General features: G+C 33.7%; 1 protein-coding gene across 13 annotated transcripts in view; it reads left to right on the top strand.

Annotated features, from left to right (window-relative positions):
- The window catches only part of EYA1 (EYA transcriptional coactivator and phosphatase 1), a 91,790-nt gene that overhangs the window by 58,028 nt on the left and 8,592 nt on the right, over positions 1-25,170 (top strand). For 7 of the 13 annotated variants that reach the window (XM_058176843.1, XM_058176844.1, XM_058176847.1 and 4 more), the window contains 6 exons: positions 16,471-16,529; positions 16,721-16,881; positions 17,061-17,175; positions 18,950-19,071; positions 19,443-19,543; positions 21,028-23,644. In XM_058176843.1, coding sequence (XP_058032826.1) covers positions 16,471-16,529; positions 16,721-16,881; positions 17,061-17,175; positions 18,950-19,071; positions 19,443-19,543; positions 21,028-21,177 — 708 coding nt within the window. In that variant the 3' untranslated portion in view covers positions 21,178-23,644. Of the gene's footprint in view, positions 1-16,470; positions 16,530-16,720; positions 16,882-17,060; positions 17,176-18,949; positions 19,072-19,442; positions 19,544-21,027; positions 23,645-25,170 lie in introns of those variants that run through there. The other 6 variants (XM_058176846.1, XM_058176855.1, XM_058176850.1 and 3 more) reach the window with 1 other exon arrangement.

The raw sequence follows: 25,170 nt of genomic DNA on the forward strand, positions 1-25,170 counted from the left end.
TCTTCACTAGCCAACTTGTAAATGGTTCTAATTTAACCTCACACACAGTTGGTATTATGCCTTCAGGTTTGTGGAAATTGCAAAAAGCTTACTGGGTCTGCACACCTACACTCTCAATAGTGACAGCAATTTGTTACAAGCATAGGGCTTTAGAGTGATATCTGTCCAAAAATAACTGTAATAATTATTTCTGAAACAAATAATATATTATGGAATTTCAGTAATATCATTTTCAATTTTTTCATCTAAATTATTTTTCTATAATGTCCTACATTCTTGGAAAAAACCACTGTGGTATCTATGAGGTTTCTACACGCCAGTGTTTATATTTTATTTATGATGGATCAGACAGATGCTGAATACATTGGCACCAGTAAACACTTTCTTACTGAGTTAAGTTTTAAAGTACTTTTAAAGTACTTATTTAAAAGTACGTATTTTTTGGAGTTACCGTAATATGACTTATTCCTTAAAATATTTTCTGTGTGCCTGTAAGCACGTGCCTTTCAGTTAGTCTGAATTTCTAGCAACTGTGTAGGGAAGTCCATGCAGTTTTCTTGGCAAGTAGAAAGGAAGTAGTTTGCCATAGATAACTTTCTAGGGCTCACTTAAAATGGTTATTTAAGTGAAAGTGCATTTAAGATTAATTGAAATAATATATACCTTTTAGGTTTGATGCTCATTTTAAGGCTGAAAAAGAATGTTACAATTTGGAAATTCTTTTAAAGTCATCAGTTTAATTAGAGAATCTCAAAACGATAACATTAATACTGATTATAATTTACGGAGAAATCATATATTCTATCCAGAAGTTTAAATTTATGGGTTTCTTATTTTTATGAAGCTATTAGTACACAGGATAGTATTATTGACATTAGGATTTCAATTGAAATGTCTTATTGATAAAGATATAATTACCTTAACTGTAACTGTTTCAAATGTAGATGAAAAAATAAACAGTGTTTCAGTTCATGATCTAAGAAATGGTCATAATATCTGCTAACATTAAAAAAAAAATACTTAGCAAAGTTTATCATTAAATTAGAACTGAGGCTTGCTTATGTTCCTTAAACTGTTTTTATTTATTTTTTAATGTAAAAAATACATTAAATTAATCTCTGTGTTGCTTGAAAGGAATAGTATGATGGTTGCCGTGTATATAAAAATATAATATGCATTCTGTTGCAGAAATATAAGACATTATGATTCATTTTATAATTTATTGCAAAGAAAAAGATTTTCTTATTTCTTCAATTTCTGTGCCTTTTGCAATCTTTGTTTGAAAACCCTTTTTAGAAAATTCTTTCTGCAACAAGTTTCTGTAATTTTGTTTAAATGCATGTTGAAGCAATCTAGAATTTAGAAGGGAAAACAAAATACAAATTCATCAATTTATTTGTTTAATATTCACAAATCATCATCTTGTATTTTAATGCATAGCTTGTTAGTTTGGTTACATCATCCTAAAAAAATAGTTTCAGAAAATAGTGACTCATACTGACATTAATGATTGCTATTGAGGAGTCCAACTATTTCAATATGGTTTTCTGGTGCAGTTTTTTTCCTCTATGTCTTAATCAAGTAATTTCGGTATTTAGGGAATAGTTTCATCATCATAATAGCAACTCTGTTCTTTCTGTGCTGAACTTTTTGAGGTTGAACTGATATGTAATCTATAAAGCAGATAGGTGCTCCAGACTGATAAAACTACTAATTCTAACACAAATATTTAACTTTCCTTGGATTAGGTATTAATCCAAAGTATAATACAGTATTGCTCCAGGACATAATTCTGAATCTGAATTATGAACATTCAGGCAGCAGCCATGGCCAAAATTATCCAATTTCATTTTATGCACAAGCTTTTACCATTTTTGTTAGATTGGCATATAAAACTCAGTGTTTTCAGTTATTATCTGAAAACCTAATTTCAAGGTGGCCAGGTGGTGCAGTTACATCATAGTTGTACTGCTGCCAAGTTCTTTGCATGGTATTGTACTTGACAGGTGTCTGAAAATTCACCTGCTCCAAAAGATTTTTCTAAGCTGTTGACAGAAACTGGATATTGGGAGCTTATAAAAGCTCCACTGAATTCAATTCATTTTCAGATCAGATAAAATGGTTCTATACAACTTTTAAAGCATCTTTTAAGGCATCTTTAAAACTGAAAAAGCTAAAATGTTTATTTCAAGTAAAACTGTTTGCCTCATTAAGATTTCTTCAGGGACTTTCTTTTACATCCCATTAATATATAGGCTACATTGTTAATGATAAAGGGACAGCATTTCTGTAGCTCTTACTATTTCTTTAAATCATAAATAGATTATTTTTCCTCTCACTCCCAACTCTCAGAAATTTAGGGATATACAGAAAACTCCCTTTTCAGATTCAGATCAGGGTAAATGTATTACACTGATATATTTCATGCTCTACACAATTGTAAGTAAAAAGTTTATTTAAAAGTATTTTATTTTTAGAACTCCAAAATAATTCTTAATACATATCACCATAGCGATATTATTTGAACTCTCTGTTTTCTCTTTTCTGACCTCCAGTGGCAAACCATAAATCTGTAAAATTATTAATTTTGTCCTTCCTGTCCCCCATTTTCATACCCCATTAGGTAATAATACTATTGCTATTTTGTTACTAGACTTCAAGCCATCCTGAACGTTTTAATGGAAAAGTCAAGTAAACTTTTGAAAAGTAAATGTAAAAGTAGACTAATGCTAAAAATAACTTATAATTCACTACAAATGATGACCAAAAAAAGATATGGACATGGTGATATTATCAATCAAATGCTGTCTTTGCAAGTCACAGGATGAAAGTCATAGTGTTTGCATGATCATATAGTTAGGATCGTGTCCTCCATAATGCTTCTGATATCTTAAAACATTTTTAAATCGGCAAGCCTGAACTAAACATATCATTATAATGTTTTTAAAAACCATCAAGCATAAATGATCCAGTTAGGATAAAGTAAATAAGAAAATCCAGGAACCAGAAGGAGTATTTAATTTCACTTCTTAGGTCAAATGTTCTTCTAGAAATGGATCTGGATGTGTGAACAACCTATTGTTTAAATTTACCTTATGATTATATGTCCTGAGTGGACTCTTAATAAATGGTTGAAAGTCACAATCCTTTCATTACCTTGAAAGGTAATAAAAATCAATTTGAATATATGGTTGACTCTGTGACAAACCATGATAATAAAGATATGCCTGCTGAATTTTTCCAATAGATAATTATTGTTTATTGTTGCAAAAAAACAAGAAAAATTAAGTTTTTATATAGTTTATAATTATAAGACCTTCAAAAATATATGCTTGGTTGCACAATCTTGTCAATTTGTATGAATTTTCTTAGTGCAAAATGAAAGGTACAAGACTTTAAATAGCTAGTAAATCCGTCGTGAGCTCAAAACACACCTATTTATTCAAGCGGGACTGGCATAATAGTGTTAAATTTTAATTCGGGGTTTTATTAATATTTTTAAATTTTAGAACTAAATTTTAATTACCGTATATACTCGAGTATAAGCCGAGTTTTTCAGCATGTTTTTTGTGCTGAAAAACGTCCCCTCGGCTTATACTCGAGTATATACGGCTTATACTCGAGTTTTTTTTTTCTTTTTTTCACATTATACCGGATGGTGCAAACTTGGCGGGCTTTTGCATTAGCGCGGGGAAGCCCTGCCGGTGCAGTGAGAGGGGGGGGCGGGGGAGCCGCCAGCCTTCTCGGCTGAGGGAGGGAGGCTTTCCCTGACCGGTAGCTGCCTCATTTCCCTCCCTCGGCTTATACTCGAGTCCCCAGTTTACCCCAGTTTTTTGGGGTAAAATTGGGGACCTCGGCTTATACTCGGATCGGCTTATATTCGAGTATATACGGTATCATCCTTTTTGTAATTTGCTAGGTTTTAAATGTTTTAAATTTGTATATATTTCGTGTTTTATCTTGGCTGTACACCGCCCTGAGTCCTTCGGGAGAAGGGCGGTATAAAAATTTAATAAAATAAATAAAAATAAATAAATAAATAAGTATATTATAGCTTTTTTGGTTACATTTTTTTCAGTTTATATAATCTCTATAATTCTTAGAATATTTTCTAGTTGTTGTCAGTAACCATCTTAAACCACATTGCTTCTAGCAAAAGTTGTTATTTTTTTAACCTGGAAATATTGTTAACATAAAATGAGATCACAAAAATTGTTATGGTATAACTGCAACAACTTGTTCAGAAGAATGGCATTTTTCCAAATTTGTTGTTATTCAATAAAAATTATTATTTTGGTCATTTTAATGTGTGAAACACTTATTCCTCCTAGAATCAGACCCTATTTATTATTATTATTGTTCACCCATTTCAGCAGGCCCTAGTATTCAGTATGTTTGTGTAAATACAGTTTCTCTGGGAATGTTATTTGTATATGAACATTCCCACAGTTGGAAGAATAACTTAAGTGGGATGTTCATCTTTTCTTGTCACTATGAATATGCATGATTTTATGTGGATTTTAGATCGCAGTGAATGAAAAATATACGTTCAAAGCTTAGATTAATGACCTAGAAACAAAATATTAAATCCAAAATTACTGTAAAAATAAATTGTTTTGCCTTTCAAGTAATTACAAAATAGCTATAGTGTGAGATACGACATTTTCGGTTCTACCGTATCATGTTTATTCTTAAGATCAGCATTATAATTCTGAAAATGGATTATTTGTAACACTCAATGTTTTCATTCCTAAATCCAATGTATTAAAATAAGGGATGAAAATTTTCTTAAATGTTAGTTTTCATAGTCTGCCATCAGTTTAAAAAAATGCTATTATTGCATATGTACTGATTTTTGGCAATATTATAACTAGGCAAGTATGAATAGTTCCTTTGGACTATGTGCTTTTTACATTACAACATTAGTAAAGATTACAAATTTAGTGGAAATATAAAGAAGCAAAAGGTTAATGGAGATAGGTCTAAAAATGATAGAAACGATGCATATTAAAATAATGAAAAATGTAGATTTTTTTTAAAAAAGTGTGAGGTTTGTAAAATAATTTGATGGATATTTACTGTACACATGAGTGATTTATCCTTATCCTTAATGGATCATAGACTATCTTATAAAGATTAATAAGACAACTTCTGTCCTTTGCAATCTGAAAGCTGCAACATAAAAGGAAAAGAATAGAAAGGAGGATCAAAGAACAGACTAAGGTGCTGGTTCTTAAAGACTTTTGTTTCTAGGATAAATTGGCTTCCTTACAACTGCTCCTATTCTGGATATGGTGGAAAAAGTGTCCACAGTGCATTCTCAGCTAGGGAAGCCAGATTTTTTACAGTCCAGTTGAATGAAGGGATAATTGCAAGTCTGAAGTCCCACACAACCTCCTCCCACCAAAGCCCTTACCTGGCTTTGACTAGCAGAGATTTGTACGGTGGCATTAACATAATAATGAAAGAGGTAGATAAGCAATTATTTGTTCTGTATTCCCAGAAGACAGTAACGCTAGAAAGAAACAGCTATACAAGGACTACTATATAAAGCTACCATAGTTAATAGTGGCCCTTAAGCACACAAAAGTCTAGTATTCAAGGAGATGCTACTGCCTGGACTTGTTATCTGATAGTCACATTGATCAGATTTAGCAGCAGTTTTCTTTTGATCTATCACTGTTGCTGAATAAGGTAATCTAGGTAAACATCTGCTGTAGAGTTCTATCAACAGGTAAATAGACAGACTTAAGATAAATTATTAGATCTGAGACAATTATTTGACGTTGCCAGGTTTCAACTAGAAATTTCAAGGCAACAGTATGAAGAGGAAAGGAACTTGAGTAGGGATCAGCATTCTCAGGACAAAGATTTCAAATATTCCAAGTCGTTTAATATTTGGGGTCGGAATTTCTATTTCATTTAATTTTAGAAGTATTATTAAGGAACGTTCTTAAGAGAAAGAACAAAAAGATTAAAACCTTTTACTAGATACAATGAAATCTGCATTTTATAATAGTGTGAAGGTGGAGTAGACGCAATGTTTTGAAACTATGCCTTTTTATTCAGAGGTTCCTTTGTGTCTATTTTTCTAATTTTTAAGTGTGCTAAGGTTAAATATATAGATACATTGCTCTATATGAAAAACATTTACAAAAGGCTTTAAAATAAAAACGTATCCAATTTATTTATATATTTTAAAATATGTTAACATTGAAAGTAGGGTTGAAATATTTTGGCCTTAGTTTCTTAAAAGAAAATTCTACAGCCACCTTAATGGCTGTCCAATTTAGTACCATTCAAAGTTATGATGTAACTAAAAAAGTAACTTTCCAACTGGTCTATGCACTTATCGCTACTGCAGTGTCCCTGCAGTCACATGATTAAGATTCAGGCAATTCACAACCAGCAGGCATTTATTATCATTGCAGCATCTCATGGTGATTTGTAATCATTTGCATGCTTCACAGCCAGCTTTCCATAGGCAAACAATGGAGAAGCCAGTAAAATACAAGTTTCATTCATGTGATGCCTTACTTAATGACCTATGGTGACTCACTTATGACCATGGAAGTGAGACTATAAGTCTGTTGCAGTCACATAAAGCCTCAACAACTTCTTCATTTATCAACAGGTTTGCTAATCCTAATTGTGGTTATTAAGCGAAGACATGATTTTATCCTGCTTAGTTTGCCAGCATTGCATCTAGGATAATTCTTACTATATGGTTGTCCCCAAAGTAGTAATTTCTCTGTGACCTGCCAAGAATTTTGTAATTGGTATTTTGCTATTATATTAAATGCAGAAATTGTATAGAATTAAAGAAGGTGCACTCTGAAATATTACTAAAATATTATTAAATAATATTACTAAAATATTATTAAAATTCATTAAATGAATTTAAAATTCCGTTAGCTATTTTTTTTCCAATTTATACTCATGTTGATCTTGTAAAAAAAACCCATGTGATGGTTGGTACTATTCTATATATTATTTTGAAATACATTTTATTCAGTATCATTATTTATGCAGATTAGAATATATAAGATTGTTATCAATATCTACCTACATTGAGAAAAAATATGTTTATTGTGTAGAAGAAATTAGAGGGGCTATTTATAATGTACATATTGTTGTGTTTGATTTTTTTTTCTCTTGGACATTTTCCTTAAAAAAATATTCTTTTCAAAAGTGTGTTTATCCAAATTGTATAATTTGGTTTTTCTGGGTAATAAATAATATGTGAATTCTGATTCAAAATTTAAGCCTATTGTTAAACAAGCTACATATACTACTGCTAAGAGTTAAAGAAGTTCCCGGAATATTGATCAATACAGTGGAAGTATTCACACTCACTGCTAAAATATAATTCTGAAGAATTATGGAAGACCAGGAATGGTCATCCTACTGGTGTTCCATTGGGAATACTTAGGACAGTGATGGCTAACCTTTTTGTCATTGTGTGCCGAAACTGTGCATGTGACAGCATGCGCACTTGCTGGCACCCATAATGCAATGCATGCGCCCGTGTGCTCCTGCCCCCTGTGCATGCACACCCCCCACGCTCCTCCCATCCCTCCCTGCGCATGTGCGCATGACCCTCCTGCCCCATTTTGGCCCTAGTAGGCCTGCCTGCAGTTTCCTGGGACCAAAAATGGGTCACGGGGAGGCACGCCATACCCCCGCGCATATGCGCCACACCTCCATGCATGATCCTCACGCATTCCAAAAATCAACTGTGGTGGGAGGCGCATGCATGCGCGGTGGAATTGAGCTGGGCGATGGTTCGTGTGACCGCAGAAAGGTCTCACATAGGTTCGCTATCATGGACTTAGGATCTTTGATTAGTGAGCAAAGCAAATCTTAAAAACTCAGGCATTTGTCAGAATTGTCTTATTATGAAGTATCTTTGTTTTTTGACTCAGAATAAAAATAAAAGGGCAAGAATCATTACTTCTGACTTTGGTATATTTTTGAGTGACACATCACAATGAACATGGATAGAGCCAACTGGCTTATTGGCAGTGTCTACTGACAGGAGGAGCTAAGCTGTATTGATAGACTGCTGTGTTTCAGAATGCCCTCATTGTTACATAAGCACGAATAATTCTTATCTACCAGTGCATCTTAATTCTTCTTTTTGTGCATATAGTTTTCTTATTTGACCAGAACTAAATTTTTACTACATAAAATTCATCAATATATACACAAAATATTAGCTTCATATATAGGATAAAGAAATTAGGTTTCTAAGTGATAATCTAAATATCTTCTATATTATATGAACAAATTATGTCCATAAGTGTACACATTCAGATTTCAGAAGCAGAAAATCAAGCATTTTCCTGTATTTTAATTTCCACTCTCTGGATTTTTACCTTAGTCTTTGTCCTCACAGTGTTTGTTATTGTCATTTTTTTTTTTTTTTGTAGAAATTTAAGTTGTATAAGTCCATTCTATTTTTTTTTTAAAGGAAATTCTTCAAGGTTAGTTTTAATTCTTTGACTGTTAATCCACAAATTGTCAAATTCAGTGAATTGGATTTCAAGAGCTCTCTTTGTTCTCTATATCTGTGCCTATCCCACAGGTAATCTGTACCTTTTCTCTACTCTCTGAACAGAATAATTATTGTGGGAAAATGGTTGCAAAGTACATACCAGACGAAGATGACAGGTTCACCAATAGTTGCTCCTTTTTCACATGGTTTTATGTTGTATTTTTAAAATATTTTTGTGATAATAGGTTATGCAGTTCACAGCATATTTCAAGCTTTTATAATTCTCAACTGAGAACAGGTCTTTTTTAAAAATACTTTTTTCAGTTCTAAAAAAAATAATGGTTTTTCTCTGATTTTTTTTCCACACATCAGCATAATGGTTTCATATAAAGAGATATACTTTTGCAAATTTATGTTTTATGACTTTATGAGAACTGAAGTTTTTACTTTTGCTTGTGGTTCGAACTTGTACATACAGATAATTCTTGATTTATGACTGCAATTGGGATTGGAATTTTCATCATAAATGTCTTAAAACACAAGGCCCTACATGACCAGACCCAATTTTATGACATTTTTAAGCAAATTACATAGCTGTAAGTTTAAATCCATTCTCCCAAATTCATGATTTTGTTGGAAGTCAGCAAAAAACATTGCAGATCATGATTGTGGCATGTTGCAACCAGTCATAACTGTGAGCTGGTTGTTAAGCACCTCAAAGGGAGTCATATGACTATGGGGAGAGAACAGCATGATATTATACAATGTTTGGAAATCTTATGGGCCATTATAAACAACCAGTTGTAAGGCACGAACTACCTTACATATAAATATATAAATATATAAAAGGTGCAATAAAATACATTTAATTTTTGCAAAAATAATCATGTACAAAAGTATATTATAAATAGCACACTTTTGAAATACAATTAATATTTAATAGCATGAAAATAGAAACCAATTTTTGTAATAATTTTTATGTATGAAAATAATAATAGCTATGTTGCCCATGAGAAAAAGAGTCCAATATGGCTACAATTACAATTCAATGTCAATATTCTATTTAGAAAGACATTTTAAATCATCATTGTAAGATAATATTTATTAGAGGCACATTCTTTTTCACTTACATAATTTAGTTTTAATTTACCTAGCAGAGCAGCTGAAATAATTTCTAATCTTGTTCCTATGATTGTCTGTGTTGATATCTCTCCTAGTTTCCACAAGAGATCTATGTTAGGTACTATAGAAACACATTGATTCTAAACACTGGAATTTATATCTGCAAAATATGAGAAGCAAAATGTTAAAAAGTTTATTTGTTTTCCAGCAAGCTTTGGAACAGCTTTTAGCTTTAGTCTCAGAATATTGTTCTAATGGTACCCAAAGTGAATTGGGTATTTCAATTATAAAAGTAAATAATAGCTGTAATCCCATCTGCTTTTTTTTTTTTTTACTTTGAAGAACTCTCTAGGATTTGCTAACTTGCAACTGTTTTGTAAAATTTGAGTCAGTTTTAGGCAGAAATTCATAAATAGTGGCAGCTCTGAACATTTTAAAAAGTAGGGGTATTGAATCCAATCCATGATATTGTTTATCTCGCCATATTGCAAAGACAATCATGATTTCATTTTTTATTTAGTAATATGTACCATTTTCCATTTTGATAACTTGTGAAGTGTTTAGTTGTCTCACCAAGATTGAAGAATCAAAATTAAAGGTATTAATCCTGAGCCTAGTAGTTTTATTATGAATCTATTATGAACATAAAAATCTACTCATTACACATCTTTTTCATTCCAATATTATAATTTAGGACATTTACTACTGCTGTTAAACTATTGGAAATAAAAAATCCTTATCAATCTACTGCATTTTATCAAGATATCTATGGATAGATTCATGTCTGTCTTCTGCCTACCACTAGCAATCATACATGTTGCTCAAGTGCAGATTTCACTAAGTCTAGATTTTATGTCCAGATTAATAAGTATAGAACTATAGCCTAAATGTACTGTGTTAAACGTATTATGCAAATTACAAATCTGTGCACCTGAGTATTTGAAAATTGATTCAATGTTATATTTGTGTGAATATTCTCCTTTTTCTAATAGGAAGAAAAATATGTTTTTCAAAATGTTATCAATTAATGGTGTTTCAATAAACAGGCAAAATTATACAAAATTGTAAGTGTTTTTTGTAGTAGGAACAGTTTTTGTCAGTTGAAAATCCCATGCAATTTAGAAAACAAATATTAACAAAATACATATCTGTAGGTTTACACCTTTCAAATGGGTCAGTAGGTAAGACAACAACAACAACAAAATACTGGAAAGAAATGGAATAAACTGCACATTGTTTCACATACCTGCTACTGTTTCAATTTACTTTAGTAGGTTTGATAAATGATTATGGTATACTCATATTTTTGGAAACAAATATGGAGCTCTTTCTTTAAAATATGTGTTCTGAATTTAAGGTGCTGGATTTTTCTTTTAACTAAGCAGAGATTTTCGCAGATATGTAAGCTTTGCAGTTTTAAACATTTTGTTCTCACACATACTTGGACCAAAATTCTCTACTGTTCGTTCAGTAGAGAAAAATGAAACAGGAGGATAATTGCATAATGACAGATAGGAGGGGAACAGAGAATCCACTGATCATTTCCTATGAGTTGGACAATCTCCAGCAAGTCTCAAAGGACACTGTGATGTGTAAAGGATAGAGGAAAAGAGCTAGTTTTGATGGAGCATTTCCCTGTCAGCTCATTTTACTTTGTAAAGCAAATCACTGAAACAATTAGTTGACAGCATGGTGTTAGTTTCCTCATGGTAAATTAGGAAGATTAAGCAAACACAGGACTGCATTTTAGCTATGATCAGCATGTTTGGATCTGTAGTCTGTAATGATTTCCAAGTCTCAGAAGAGGTTACATTGGTAATATTATTCGTATTGTCCTTTTTAATCAAGTATAATGGTATTTAGTGACTTTCTATGTCCTTCATTTTATTTTGCCTGAGAATGTCTTTGCATTACATTTATTTTAATTTTTTTAATTTACTTGAAGCACATGTTATCATTTAATCAAATCAGATAACATGATTTTGGAAGTTGTAAGATTTGTTGTTATAATTTTATTACATTGCTTTTCCTAAAGTACAATGAAGAATAACGTAGAGTTTGCATTCCTGTGTTACTGGACATTTGAAGAACATATAAATTAATAAAATGATGTAAATATATGTATCATATGATCCTACTTCATGAAAACGTCATCTACGAATTTCCACTTCCTATTTTGTATTTAATTATATGTTTATAAGCAAATACTGAAATTATATTTAACATTTATTTTAAATTTGTAAAAATGAAGGACCTGTAAACTAATTGTTTTGTATAGTTAGTTAGATTCTTGCAAAAGTAAGCATCAGTCTTTCCTATCTAAAGAACTTTTAGTCTTCCCTTCATTCCATGTAACATAATTTAGAGATAAATACTATCTGATTACTAAGGAACCAAATGTTGTATATGAAGGAAATATGGTTTCTGGAGACCAACTTGTGCATGCACTTATCACTGCTTATTGACATATTTTGCATTTATTTTTGCCCATTCTTAATTTGGGCCTTCTTTCAGCATCTTTATCTTTTCTTTTATTTGTTCAATGACTTCAGCCTGTCACATCAATTAGTAGTATCTTTTATTCATTTAAATTAGTTTTCCAACAGCCTTCGCAAAGTGTCCTTGTATCGGTTTTGGATACTTTCTATCTCTTTTTGTAGTTTAGTTTTAGTGGACTGTTACAGTTTGTTTATGTTTAACGAATTATAGTTAAATGACATGACGGCATAATATATTGACATTCCAATAAAGGAGAATATTTGTAGCTCAGGATTGAAATGAAGGATCCTTGTATTGATATAGTTTAAATTCAGAATATTGATTGTAAAAAATACTTTGCAGGTCAAACCTAAAAACAAGAAATATAGTATTTCTACCAAAGTTTCACATTTTTCTTATTATATTTTTTTTTTCTGTGTTTAGAATTCTAGATAGAGTCTAAGACATTTATGTTAAAGAGTAGCTATTTACTTTAAATTTAAATATACACAGAACTTTATTGTTATTTAATTCCTTTTACAAATGTGTTTGGTAATTTAAAATGCATCAGAACTTTCTGAAACGCTTTGAAATTGTCAGTCAATCAAAAGTATACTGGTGAAATAAAGGAATTGTCTAGTTGTCAGCCTGTGAATTATATTTGAATCAAATCTCAAGTGGCCCAGTTTAGCAAATTAAGATTTGCAGAAATTAAGTCTTGAAACCTCTTGAAAGTGAAAATTGTACTTAATTTAGGTACTGAACAATATTACAAATACTTCTTTCTATTTAAAAAAAATAATCCAAGCACAGGATGTTTAGAAAATAGATACAATAGATTAATAAAGATTTAAATGGATCCTGTCAGTTCAATTTGTTGTGCGATTATTTCTGTATTTATTTATTCATCATTCCCGGAGTAAAAGAAGCTTTGTTTCCATTTCTACCTGTCTTTTGTAGTGGATACTAAACATTGATTCTGCTGACTAATTTTCCTGCTTTGATTTTTCCTTTTGTCTTCTTAATTGAAAATGGCTTCTCTTTACATTTTCTCCCCTTTTCTGTCACAATCATTCTTTTTTCGACCTTTTTATGTATGTTTGTTTTGAATTGTTTTCTGTACTATTTCTTTCCCTGCCATCAAGATAACTTTTACCCAAAGCAGTGCTCCAAAATTGCATCTCACTTGCTTTTTTTAACACCTGAAATTTAGTCAAAGAATGTTTCTAAAAATCTCACACTGATTAATAGCAAATAGTGGAATAGATATTGCCTAGAATTTTAGGTATACCTTTTAAAATCTAGCTAGCTAGTATAGCTAGGTAGATAGATATTATCTAGTTGATATGGAACATTTTCAATACCATTATAACAGGGCCTAGAAAAGTTTAGTAGTTTAGTAGCAGACCTCCCCAAGAAGCTAAAAAGATAAGATAACTTGACTCTAAGGAATATATTTGCTGTGATTAGTTTCACTCATTGTTTTTAAAAAAGATAAAAACTATAATAGCATCAATAATTTAAACAACAAAATGACTATTATAATAAAGGTTATAATGTAAATAGGAGCTATCTTTTAAAATACCAATCCTCTTTCTTAATGCTGTTTTTTAAAATTTCTGTGAGAAAGAAAAGGAAAAATCAACTGAATCCATAGTTCTTGAGTCACCTTTCTTCTTTTATTTGTGTATATAAAGTGTAAAGAACCTTTCCTTAGAGACTTTGAGACTTGTCCAAAACAGTGTAGGATATAATCCAGAAGCTCCAAGGATAAGGAACAAACCAGTAAAACTGTATCCCATCCATTTTCTGTTTCTGTTTCCCTTACACTACTTTTACAGAATTTTTGAATTTCAATTAATATTTCTTTTCGATAAAAAGCTGATTATATTATATATAATATAATTATTTTCTTCTTCACTTCCAAGATCCTGAAAATATGAACTTTCTATGTTGTTTTAAAATAACTATTCTGCTTGCAAATTTGAATGTAAATTACGATGAATAAGCAAAGTGTGTATGTTTGTTTGGGCACACACTCAAAAATGCAAATATACAGATGGACCTTTACTTACAACCACAACTGGGACCAGAATTTCAATCATTAGCAATCATAAGTTGAATCAGATCTGATTTTATGACAATTTTATTATGCTTGTTAAGTGAATTCAGTTTCCCTTATGGGTGTTATTTTTCCCGAAATCAGCAAAAAAGTTGAGATCATGATCACATGACCACTGGTAAATGCAAACCAGTTGTTAAGCACCACAATTACAATTACATGGCAATAGGGATGATGGGACAGTCATGAGTTCAAGTGCAGGTCATGTCAATTTGTCCAAGGCCATTGTAGCTTTGAAATATTATTAAATGAACAGTCATAAATTAAGGACCACCTGTAAAGCGCAAACAACTGTACTTTTGCTAATTTTATTGGTGATGGAAATATCTATTTGTATTAAATACAGTGTTAGTTCAGTGCAGAATTGTTGGTGTGAAACTGAGAAATATGTCTTAGATCCGTGATGGCGAGCCTATGGCATGCATACCACAGGTGGCATGCATAGCCATATCAATTGGACAGGAAGTGATGTTTTTTGCTGTCTCCAGCCTGCAGAGTTTCTCTAGGAGTCTCTGGAGGCTGGGGACAGCAAAAAAGTCACTTCCTGTTCAACGGGAAGTTGGCAAATGGGCAGTTTTGAGCCTCTGGAGGGCCTCTCGAGCGGTGGGGAACACTGTTTTCCCCATCTCCAGACTCATAGAGAGAGTTTGGAGCCAGGTGAGAGAGAAAAACGGGCCTACTGGGCCATCGCATGCCAGGAACGTGGGGGAGGGAAGGTTGCAGGGCGGGGCACATAAAATTATGAGTGCACGCATGCACGCGACCCCTCCCCACCTGCACCCATCTCCCGGCACGCAATGGCAAAAAGGTTAGCCATCACTGTCTTAGAGAAATTTTGTTCTACTTCATTTCTGACTTCTGTTCCAACAATGGAACATAATTTTAATCAGAATAAATGTACGGAATTGTGGAAGCAAACGTTGTATGAAAAATGTGTAATTTTTGAAATAATTATTTTTATTTTATTTTTTAAGTTTGTGACTTTGATTTTACTAAACTTCAGACAGATTGTAGTTTTGTTTTGTTTTATCCAATCTCTCTTTTCTCATCCTACCTATTCAGTATTTAAGTCCTAATGCTGTTTCAGCTATTTTAAAGGCGTTCTGTGTTTTCTCTATTTAAAAGACTTACACTCATAGTCATCATGTGAGGCCATTCTTCGGGGTTTTTTCCCTTCTTATCTGAGGCTGTTGACCTCAGAAGAGGTGAAGAAGGTTATGGGGTCAAAGTCTTTTCCTCCTTGGAACTCACTGCTTGCTGGGAGAGGGTTGGCTGAGAAATAGATGTTTTTTAAAACAAAGGTTAAGGGTCATGATTTTAATTCTGTTAGAGAACAGCTGTTTTGAGTTTCTTTCCACATCTAGCTCCCCTCCCTTCTTCCAAGCCCATAGAGAGATTGAAAAAAATTGTTCAGAAAGAACCAGTAACACAGAAATATGCAGCTCTGGAGTGTTACAGCTTTACAAATGGATCATCTTTGCTATTGGTATTCACATTAGAACTTTTAAAACAAAGAAGCAATAGACTTTGGCATTAAACACAATCCTGAAAGGTGTTTTATTTATAAATAAAACAGCAGTAAAATATCAGTACTAACAGTAGTAGTGATTCTGTTGTTTAATGTTCAGATAATAATGTATATTCATTTGTCCAATTATAGGCAGATAAATCAAAATTATACATATAAAGGAATTGTTCTTTTCAGTGGCTTTAAGAAGTAATTTAGAGCATTCTGAAAATCTTCAAAGTGTTTCTACTTTATTCTAAGTTTGCGCTTTTTAGAAAATGCAGAAATAGTGGGAAACAACTTTTTCTTTTTTGTCTGCACTCTTCTAAAATGTTAGCCTCGGGCTGTGTTAGTGTGTGGCTCAACAGCAATCAGAGGTCATAGTTTCATTGGTGGTTAGCATCAGATTTAATTTTTCTAATAAGTTACATTTACCAAGAAATCTGGTTTGAGTTATACTCACGCACTGCCTGAAAACCCTTTGGAATAACTTAAAACTTGAGGGTGGCTGAAAATGTATAAGAATATACATAATTATTTTAATAACTTTACTTCCAAATGCAGGCAGGGTTTTTTCCCTAAATTGGAAGAATAGTGTCTAAAATTACTTTTATGAACTCAGCTATAGCAATATAGAAAGTAAATATTATTGTTGATTTGCATTTTTTTAAAACATTGTTAGTATTTCTGGTATTGCAATTGGCAAATTAAAGTAAATATAGTGGATTTTTTTCTCCATTATAGGAGTGTGACCAAGTTCATATTGATGATGTTTCATCAGATGATAATGGCCAGGATTTAAGGTACATTTAAACTAATATAGGACTGTGACTGAAAAAGTAGTTTTTGTTTGTTTGCTTGTTTGCTGCTTGTTTATAATAACTTCCGAATACTGTTATTTCTATTCTTTTTCAAGTCGTCTAAATTGCCAGTATAACATTCAGTTATCTTGAACCATCTGATAATTTTTAAAACTTTCTTACATCTAAAACAGCACCTATAACTTCGGGACAGATGGGTTCCCTGCAGCAGCTACCAGTGCTAATCTATGCTTAGCAACGGGGGTGCGTGGAGGAGTGGACTGGATGAGAAAGCTAGCTTTCCGATACAGACGAGTAAAAGAAATCTATAACACCTATAAAAATAACGTTGGAGGCAAGTACCCATAATTTCCCTGTCCCATGTAGCTACTGCGTGAAGTTTTTGACTCTTGTGGCTAAGTTTTCCCACCTATTTACAGCTGTAAATTCTATAGAACTGTAAAACATGGTAAGGGATTATAGTTGACATGTAAATGCTACAGTGCTTGTTCTCCCTCACTCATCCCCTGACAGGTCTTCTGGGCCCAGCAAAGAGGGAAGCTTGGTTGCAGCTTAGAGCAGAAATTGAAGCCCTTACGGATTCGTGGTTAACACTTGCACTGAAAGCACTCACACTAATTCACTCTAGGTAAGTACATTTCATATAGGTAGTCATGCAAATTAACTGGAGACATATCATGTAAACATACATTTTACACTTTTGTAAGTTACAATTAATACATTATGCACTTCTAGGAATAGCTGGTTTAATTAAAATTACAGCTTTCTAAAATATGGCATTTTAAAGTTTGGTGAATTGATGTGTAGTGTTGTTATAAAAGTGGACATGAATTGATTCATTTTTTCCCCTATTGCATCATGCTGTAGTAGATTAGTTGATAGTGATGGCAGATTTAGTTGATTATATAGAATCATTTAACTAATTATATAGAATCGTTTCAACATATCCCAGGCAAGATAGCAATAAAATTTAACTCTTTAATTTATTAAATTTATTCTTAGGTTCATAGCTTGTCTTTTCCAGAAAAGTCAAGAAACTATACAGAGCACTTCCCCACATACAACAGTTTCACCTCACAGTAATAGCTCTATAAGGTAGATTTGGCCAATTACTATCTTTTCATCCATACATTTCATAAATCTTCATTCTTTTTCTATTGTACTGCATCCTATAGCTGTTTCGTTTCTGTCTTATGATGCATGCAGAATAGTTCTAAACTATAATTACACAATGTCAGCAAAACACCATTGCTTTACCAATAATAGCATGCTGATCATCCAGGGATCAGATCATGATGCTGATCTTCAAGGGACAAAAGAGAGGAAAACATGAGTGCTACCTTCCATGCATTTCCATGCATTTGAAACATGGAACATAAGGACAAGATTTCTCTGCTTTTGTTATATCACATCAAGCAATCCAGTAAAGGTCTCATCCTTTTTTCAAAGGATCTATATGATTACAACACAAAAAGTTTATTAGAACACAAAAAGCTCCTCTTCTATCAAGCCCCTATTGCATCATGCTGTAGTTTTTAATTAATTTTTTTTAATCCTTCTTTCCACTGCTTGCCTAGATGGGAAAAGGACAAGCTAGGAATGTATGCACACTTTTAAGCTTTCCTCCCACCAGTCTATTCTCTCACTAATAGAATTTGCTGGAATTCAAGTTCCAGAGTTTCACAATAGGTAGTTGGCATGTAGACATATGTACTCTTTCTTCATAAATGGCCCTTGTCATTTTCCTCCTCCTTTTGCGTAAGGAATGTATGACTCCACTCTTACCACACTGCTCAGTCCACAGTTTCCCAGTTCCCAGGTAAGCACTACATCTGCATTTCACAGGTGTCCAACTTGTGATATGTCCAACCAACTACAAAATGTGCACTATTGGGACACAGTGTTTCTGTGCTATGAAAAACTGGCATTTCCAGAACAGCTAGCAAGAATACCAGCACTCCAACTAAATTCCTGCAGTTTACCAGCATCACCAAATGAGACTCTCTCTTTCCTAGGTCATTATGGAAAATATGACCCTATATTGAAGTAGAATAAACCTTCTTATGGTAGTTTTTGAGAGGGGGGAGCAATGCTATAATAAACATAGAAGCTGCATTAATACTATAAGGACTTCTCCATTAATTCATGAGAACAATCCCTACCTTTAAATATCCATCACTAATGGTCTGCTTTATACCTCCTAGTATCAGTCCTCTTAAGAACAGAGAGCCAGAAAAAGAGCAGAAACTGGAGAATTTATAATTATTTTATATTGGATTCCACATGAATCCTTAATTGTAGGGTAAATTTTCCTTCCAGGTTTTTAAATGAAACTTATAATTTGCTTATGGTGTTGCAGTATTTATTTCATTATTATAACATACTTCTTTACATTCTTCTAGGACAAATTGTGTCAATATTTTAGTAACAACTACTCAGCTTATCCCAGCTCTTGCCAAAGTCTTGCTATATGGTCTGGGTGTGGTATTTCCAATAGAAAATATTTACAGTGCAACAAAAATAGGTGAGTGTTTACAATGAACAGAATCTGTTATGCATGTTCAAGTTCATACTCTTCAAATTCCAAATCCAAAATTTCATTGAGCAGTTAAAATTGTTATTGATAGTTCTGATCTGGATCATTAAATGGTTTGTTATGCTTTCATTTATTCTCTGTGGTTTTGTTATTTGAACATTTATTTCAATTGACCATTTATAATTTAATGATATTAGCATCAAGTTAAATGAATTTTATCTACTACGTACAGGAGTTCAGGAATAATTATTTTACACTATAAATCAAATGTGTCCAGTCATTTTACTGCTTCCTAAACTGAAATAAACTACACTATTCATTCTCAGATTTGGGCTTGATAATATGCTTGAATTTTCCAGGAAAAGAAAGCTGTTTTGAGCGCATAATTCAAAGATTTGGAAGAAAAGTAGTTTATGTTGTCATAGGAGATGGTGTGGAAGAAGAACAAGGATCAAAGAAGGTAATGACACAAGATTTTTTTAAATCATATAATTTAATTAAATAAATTATACTTTATTTTAATTAAAGTCTTTGGTGTCTCCCTCCAAGCATGACCATAGTGACTGGGGCTGATCGGAAGGACAGTCCAAGACATCTGGAGGCTATCAAGTCAGAGAAAGTTGCTATGTACATTTCCTCAGAAGTAGATCCTGTGGTTCTCAGTATAGCTTGCACTTTTTTCCATAATTATTGATTTCAAGTTTCTTCATCTCATAAACCTAGTAAATAAACAAACCTTGTTAATAAAATAAGAACGCTTTACACTTACAAGCTAAAAATAGAAAGTAAAGTCACTTTTCCAAAGATTTTAAAATAAATTACCAGCTCCACCCCTTCCCTGCCAAATTAATTATGTTGGCTTAAATAATACTTAACCACTTAGCGGGCTTAATGGCCAAAGTCTTCTAAGTTGTGCCTTTAAAAAAAAGACTCAGAACTTGTGAATTAGTTATAGTTCAACGAATACCATAAAATTGTATGTTAACAATCAACCTCAAGATCAAATAAAAACCTTTACCAAACACAAACATTACCTGCTTTCATATATACATGTACATGTGGCTTCAGGCCTGGACCAAGGACTAAGCATTTGTAGTGGTGAACTAGTATGCAATCTATTATTCTTCACTCCTTTGAAAATAATGATCTTTTAGTCACACTGCACTGAACATTTTTTCATTCTGTTTTATGACCAAGCTAACTCTGATAATATACATATTTGTCTTCACTGATACTTTCTAATTTTTCTGAAAAGCAACCACAAAGGCTGATGCCTGGACCAGAAGATATTGAGGGAGGAAAGGCTTCTTTATTACACATTTGAACAAAATAGAAAACATATCTTTCTATGGGGATTTCTGGCTCTTTTTTAATGTAGCTTGGCTAACAGATAGCAGTCGGCTTAGATTACCACCTCATTCATGTGTGCAAGTTCAAACAACACATTTGATTTTGCAGCCTGCATAGTTACATGCAAAATATACACAAAAACTTTCATACAGCACCTTTTGTGACAGTTTGCATATTACAGCTGCAAAAATTCTAATATTAATGTTCTACTCACTTTATACAGTAACTTTATAGTAGTGCTCCAAAAGTTGAAAACAAGTTCCAGCACCCAAGGCTTTACAAATGATTAAAATCTGCATTTAAAGACCCCATGAAGCTCAAGAGGATCAGAACACAAGAGCGTGCTCAATATCTTTATACCAAAGCTCAGCAAATCAGTACAAAACCAGCAAAAACCTCAAATTAAATTTTAAATCATTCTTAAATTCAACTACATTAGGGCATGATATCATTCAAAGAATAGAGACATGTACCAAGGCAATCATTAATAGTATTAGACGTTTTATTTATATTTATAACAGCAACCTGTCTTCTTGTAATCCTCACCGTCATTAATGGTATTTACTGAAATCAACTTTAATTTCTCCATAACAGATTTTTGAAATCAAGGTGCAAGCACTGTTTTTGTCTTTGTCCAGAAAAAGAAGCAGACGCTGTACTATCAATATGCTGACACCCAATTATACCACAGGTTGGCTAAGTGAGGAAACTAAAGACTTGTCCCAGTGCCTGGGGGCTGAATAGGCTTGAATGTGGGGACAAATTGGTTCTAACTCAATCCTACCAACATTGATACTGGGCTGTAGATATTAGGGCCCCTGGATCGGTGGACTTTCCATCCATATCCTTGAATGGAAGTCCACTTGGGCTCATAACTTCTGCCTAAAAAGCAAGTAGCAACTGTAGCCAGGCAGCCTTTACTGAGCAGCCTCTATGAACCAACTGTGTCTTTCCTGTACTAGGTGGTTCTTCAGACGATCATTCATGTCCTAGTCAGACTCAACTACTGCAAAATGCTGCCCTTAAAATCTACTTAGAAATTTCATCTGGTCTAGGACATGTAGACATGGGACACTTCTATTCTCCAAACTGCAGTGTTTGCTGGTTTGCTTCCAGGTGCAATTCCAAGTGCTGATTATTACTGCAGTTACCTGAGGGACAGCCTGTAGTGGCACTCTTGGTTATATTCAAAAGACTTGGAATGAGATTCCTATTAAAATCCATGTTGCTCACACAATTAAAACAATGCCATTTGAAAGAAAATATTTGTTACAATATAATAAGTGCTTTCTTTCAAGCTGAGAACAGCCAAAATATTGAATCATTACAGGCTTTAAAATCTTCCCATAGCTTGAAACTCTTCTTGGTCTAGCACTTCTAATTCTTAAATGCATTCCCATGCTGTTTTCTATCTGTGAGATTTAATAAATACTTAGATCTTTATTCTCATTAGATGAAGTTGGTTGGGTAATTTTAACTAGGAAAACTTTGATGAAGAAAGAAGTAAGTTCTTAAAGCAATATTTGATATCTTTGCCTATGGAATGTAACGGCTATAGCTACTATTTAAGGAAAAATGTTGGAGAAGATCTGTGGGAAATAAAATTAGTTTAAGCCTTAATGATAAATTTTAAAATCAAATATTGTAATGAAATGTAGGAAAGACCTTGGGCAAAGGTGTGGGGGGATTATACTTTCAGTCCAGCAAGACTGATACTGGCCTCATGAAGTAAGCCAGGTGAGACTCACAACTAAATAAACTAATTCTACTTTATTGTAATGCTACAGTGACAGGATCTTGCAAGTCTGAAAGTACATCCCCCCCACCCTCCGTTCATCTCTTTTAACACCTGAGAAACTGGGAGGGTCTCTTCTGAACCTCTTGCTTCACCCACTATCCATCTGCAGGCTATGCTGACTCTTATCTGACCATTTCCTTGGCAGTGTCTCTTTGTCCAATCCCCCAAGGTCTTTCCATTGAAAATATTTATCTTGCAATCTATTTCTATATTTAATCTAAACAGTATTTCTTTTCTTTGTGATAATTGAAAAATATACTGTACTTGGTAAAAAAAATTATGCACTTAAATTTGTGCTAACATTTAATATGCAGTTTTTAAAATGTAAAGTACAATTTACAGTGCAATCCTGATTTTGTTTTCTCATAAATTTGGTGAAGCTTTTTCTCATATGATTGGATGTAGGATTGTAAGCTAAGAAAGCTACTATGCTTGTGCAATAAATAAATGGATATGAACCATCCTCAGGAGGCATTGCTTTCATGTGTTCTTTGTTGCCGGAAGGAATTTCCCACCTAGGACACAAGGCAGCAGCCACATTTTCTCCTGGCAAAAAAAACAGTGAATTAAATGGGATTATATCAACAATGAATTTGGTAACCATATGTATTCATGCCGAAGAAAAACATCCTCCTGAGTCTGTGACCATTCAGATTCTTACCTCACCTCAAAAACACTACTTTTCAAGCTGTCTGTGACTATATTTATATGTCTTCAACGTAAAGGTCTCAATTGTGGTTTTTTCCTGAAGCCAGAATAATAAAGGAAACCCTGTGGATCTCTTGCTGCCAATGCTGCCAGCAGGGAAATTTTCCTCCCGTTCAGCCTGATCTTTTGGGGAAGGAACAAACTGTGCTGGCCCTTTGCCCATCATAGCAAATGCACCTTCTCTATTCTTTTGGCCTAAGCGTGGATGAAATTGCAGGAAGATGTGAGCTGGAGCCAGGGCAGAACTCTTTATAACACATGTACAGCACACGGGTGGTGTTATATAACCAAAGAATTGCAAATGTTCCTTCCGTTGCTGTATGAATAGTCAGAACACAAACTAAAATAAAAGGATTTAAGTTAGGTACTCTTACATACCACACAAACTAATTTTATTCAGGCCCAGTTGCTATTTGTCTCAAGTGGTCAAGTCAGAGTTCCACCCTGCTTACCAGCTGACAGTCAGAAAACAAGCTGCTATCTTGCCAGCTGCTCTTCAAATGGATGTGTCTAGTCATCTCTGCTGCCAATAAACTAATTCAAGTATGCTGTTAAAATATTATGGCTTAGAGCCTAGAATATTCTGTATTGGAGAATAGATTGATGGTATTCAGAATCAGTATTGTATGCAAGGCTGATATATGGCAGTTGGATAATTAAAATATTTGTCCATGTAATAATAATTGAGAAAAACTATCTGGACTAATTCACAGGATAACTGATCCAGATAAGGATCATGATGTATGAACTTTTTTTATATATCTATCTAGCTATCTAGCTATCTAGCTATCTATCTAGCTATCTATCTATCTATCTATCTATCTATCTATCTATGACATGCTTACCATATTAGAAAATATATCCACCTGAATATTACCACTATTTATCATAATGCTTGGTTATTTACCAAATTGCCACATTATTCATTTATGAAAATAAAGGGTTGGATTTTTTTGTCAGTTCGAGCTTGTCGTATGTAAGATCAGTATGTTACCGATACTGAAGGTGTGAGGTGCTATAGAAAATCAGGCAAGAACTATTATATTTTAAATCCTTTTAAAGTCTTAGAAACAAGATAATATTTAGAAGCAGTTTAACAAGTTCTGCTTTGATTCGTTGGAGATGAGGAGGAGCAGCACCTGCAAGATTCCATTATTGTAGCTAATATCTGATCTTCTAATGGAGTTCAGTTACTGGCCTGGTCTAGCCTAATGGGGCTGATGAAGAGTTGTTTTACATTCATTCCTAATTTTCCTTTCAAATTAATTGCTGTAGCTAAAAATATAGTAATCTTAATAATATTAAAATATGTATTGATACTTACCAGTCTGTCCAAGCTGTAGCCCGTCTTATGATGTTTCTTATTTTGAACAATTTTCTTGCTGATACCATATAAAGGAAAATGTTAAAAAAAACAGTTCCTTGAACAAAATCTGTAATAAAAAATATACGAACTTGTTGAGAAGAAATCTGTACAGTCTTTGACAGTATTCGCATTATTTACAATATTAGGTGACTAATATTAGGTCCAACGATCTATTGGTATGACCGGAACATCTCCGCCAGTCAGGGATGGACATCTTTTCGCTATTTATTGACTATTTCCCATGAGATACTCGTTTGCCGAACTACTACGACTGCGAGGTTCCCCCGCCTCGCAGGAATGGCCCTCCAAATTATCGAGGGCTTACCTTAACGAAGGGTCTTGGGACCCAGAGAGGTGGCATGCGGCTAAGAAGAAGTTGTGGGGCTTTTTAAATAGTTTTTTAAATAAGGGTTTTTTAAGGGGGGGGAGGGATGTGGCGGGTGGGGGTGAGAACCCGTCGGGGAGGGATCCAGCCCCTGTGCTAGTTCGCGACACTATCCCATCTAGTCTGAAGGCAGGGGGGGAGGACGTTCCAGGTTTAGTGGGTTGTCCGATCTGTACGGTAAGTGGGAGAGGCAGATATGGCGGGGGGGAGGGGCCGTACCGAGTTGAGGGAGCACGCGTTCGATGTCTGCGAGCGATCGCGTGCTCCGGCCCCTCAGTCCCGACCCGTTCCCCGGGTGGCCATGATCCTCAGAGCTTGGATCTTCGGCTGATGTTATGTAATGCTCGGTCCGTGGTTAATAAGGCCCCCCTGATTTGTGATCTTATTCAGGGGGAGTCCGCGGACCTTATGGGCATCACGGAGACCTGGTTGGGCCCAGAGGGGGGGGTCCCCCTTGTCGAGATGTGCCCTCCAGGTTTC

This window comes from Ahaetulla prasina, chromosome 3, assembly GCF_028640845.1.
Source record: "Ahaetulla prasina isolate Xishuangbanna chromosome 3, ASM2864084v1, whole genome shotgun sequence".
NCBI classification, from domain to species: domain Eukaryota; kingdom Metazoa; phylum Chordata; class Lepidosauria; order Squamata; family Colubridae; genus Ahaetulla; species Ahaetulla prasina.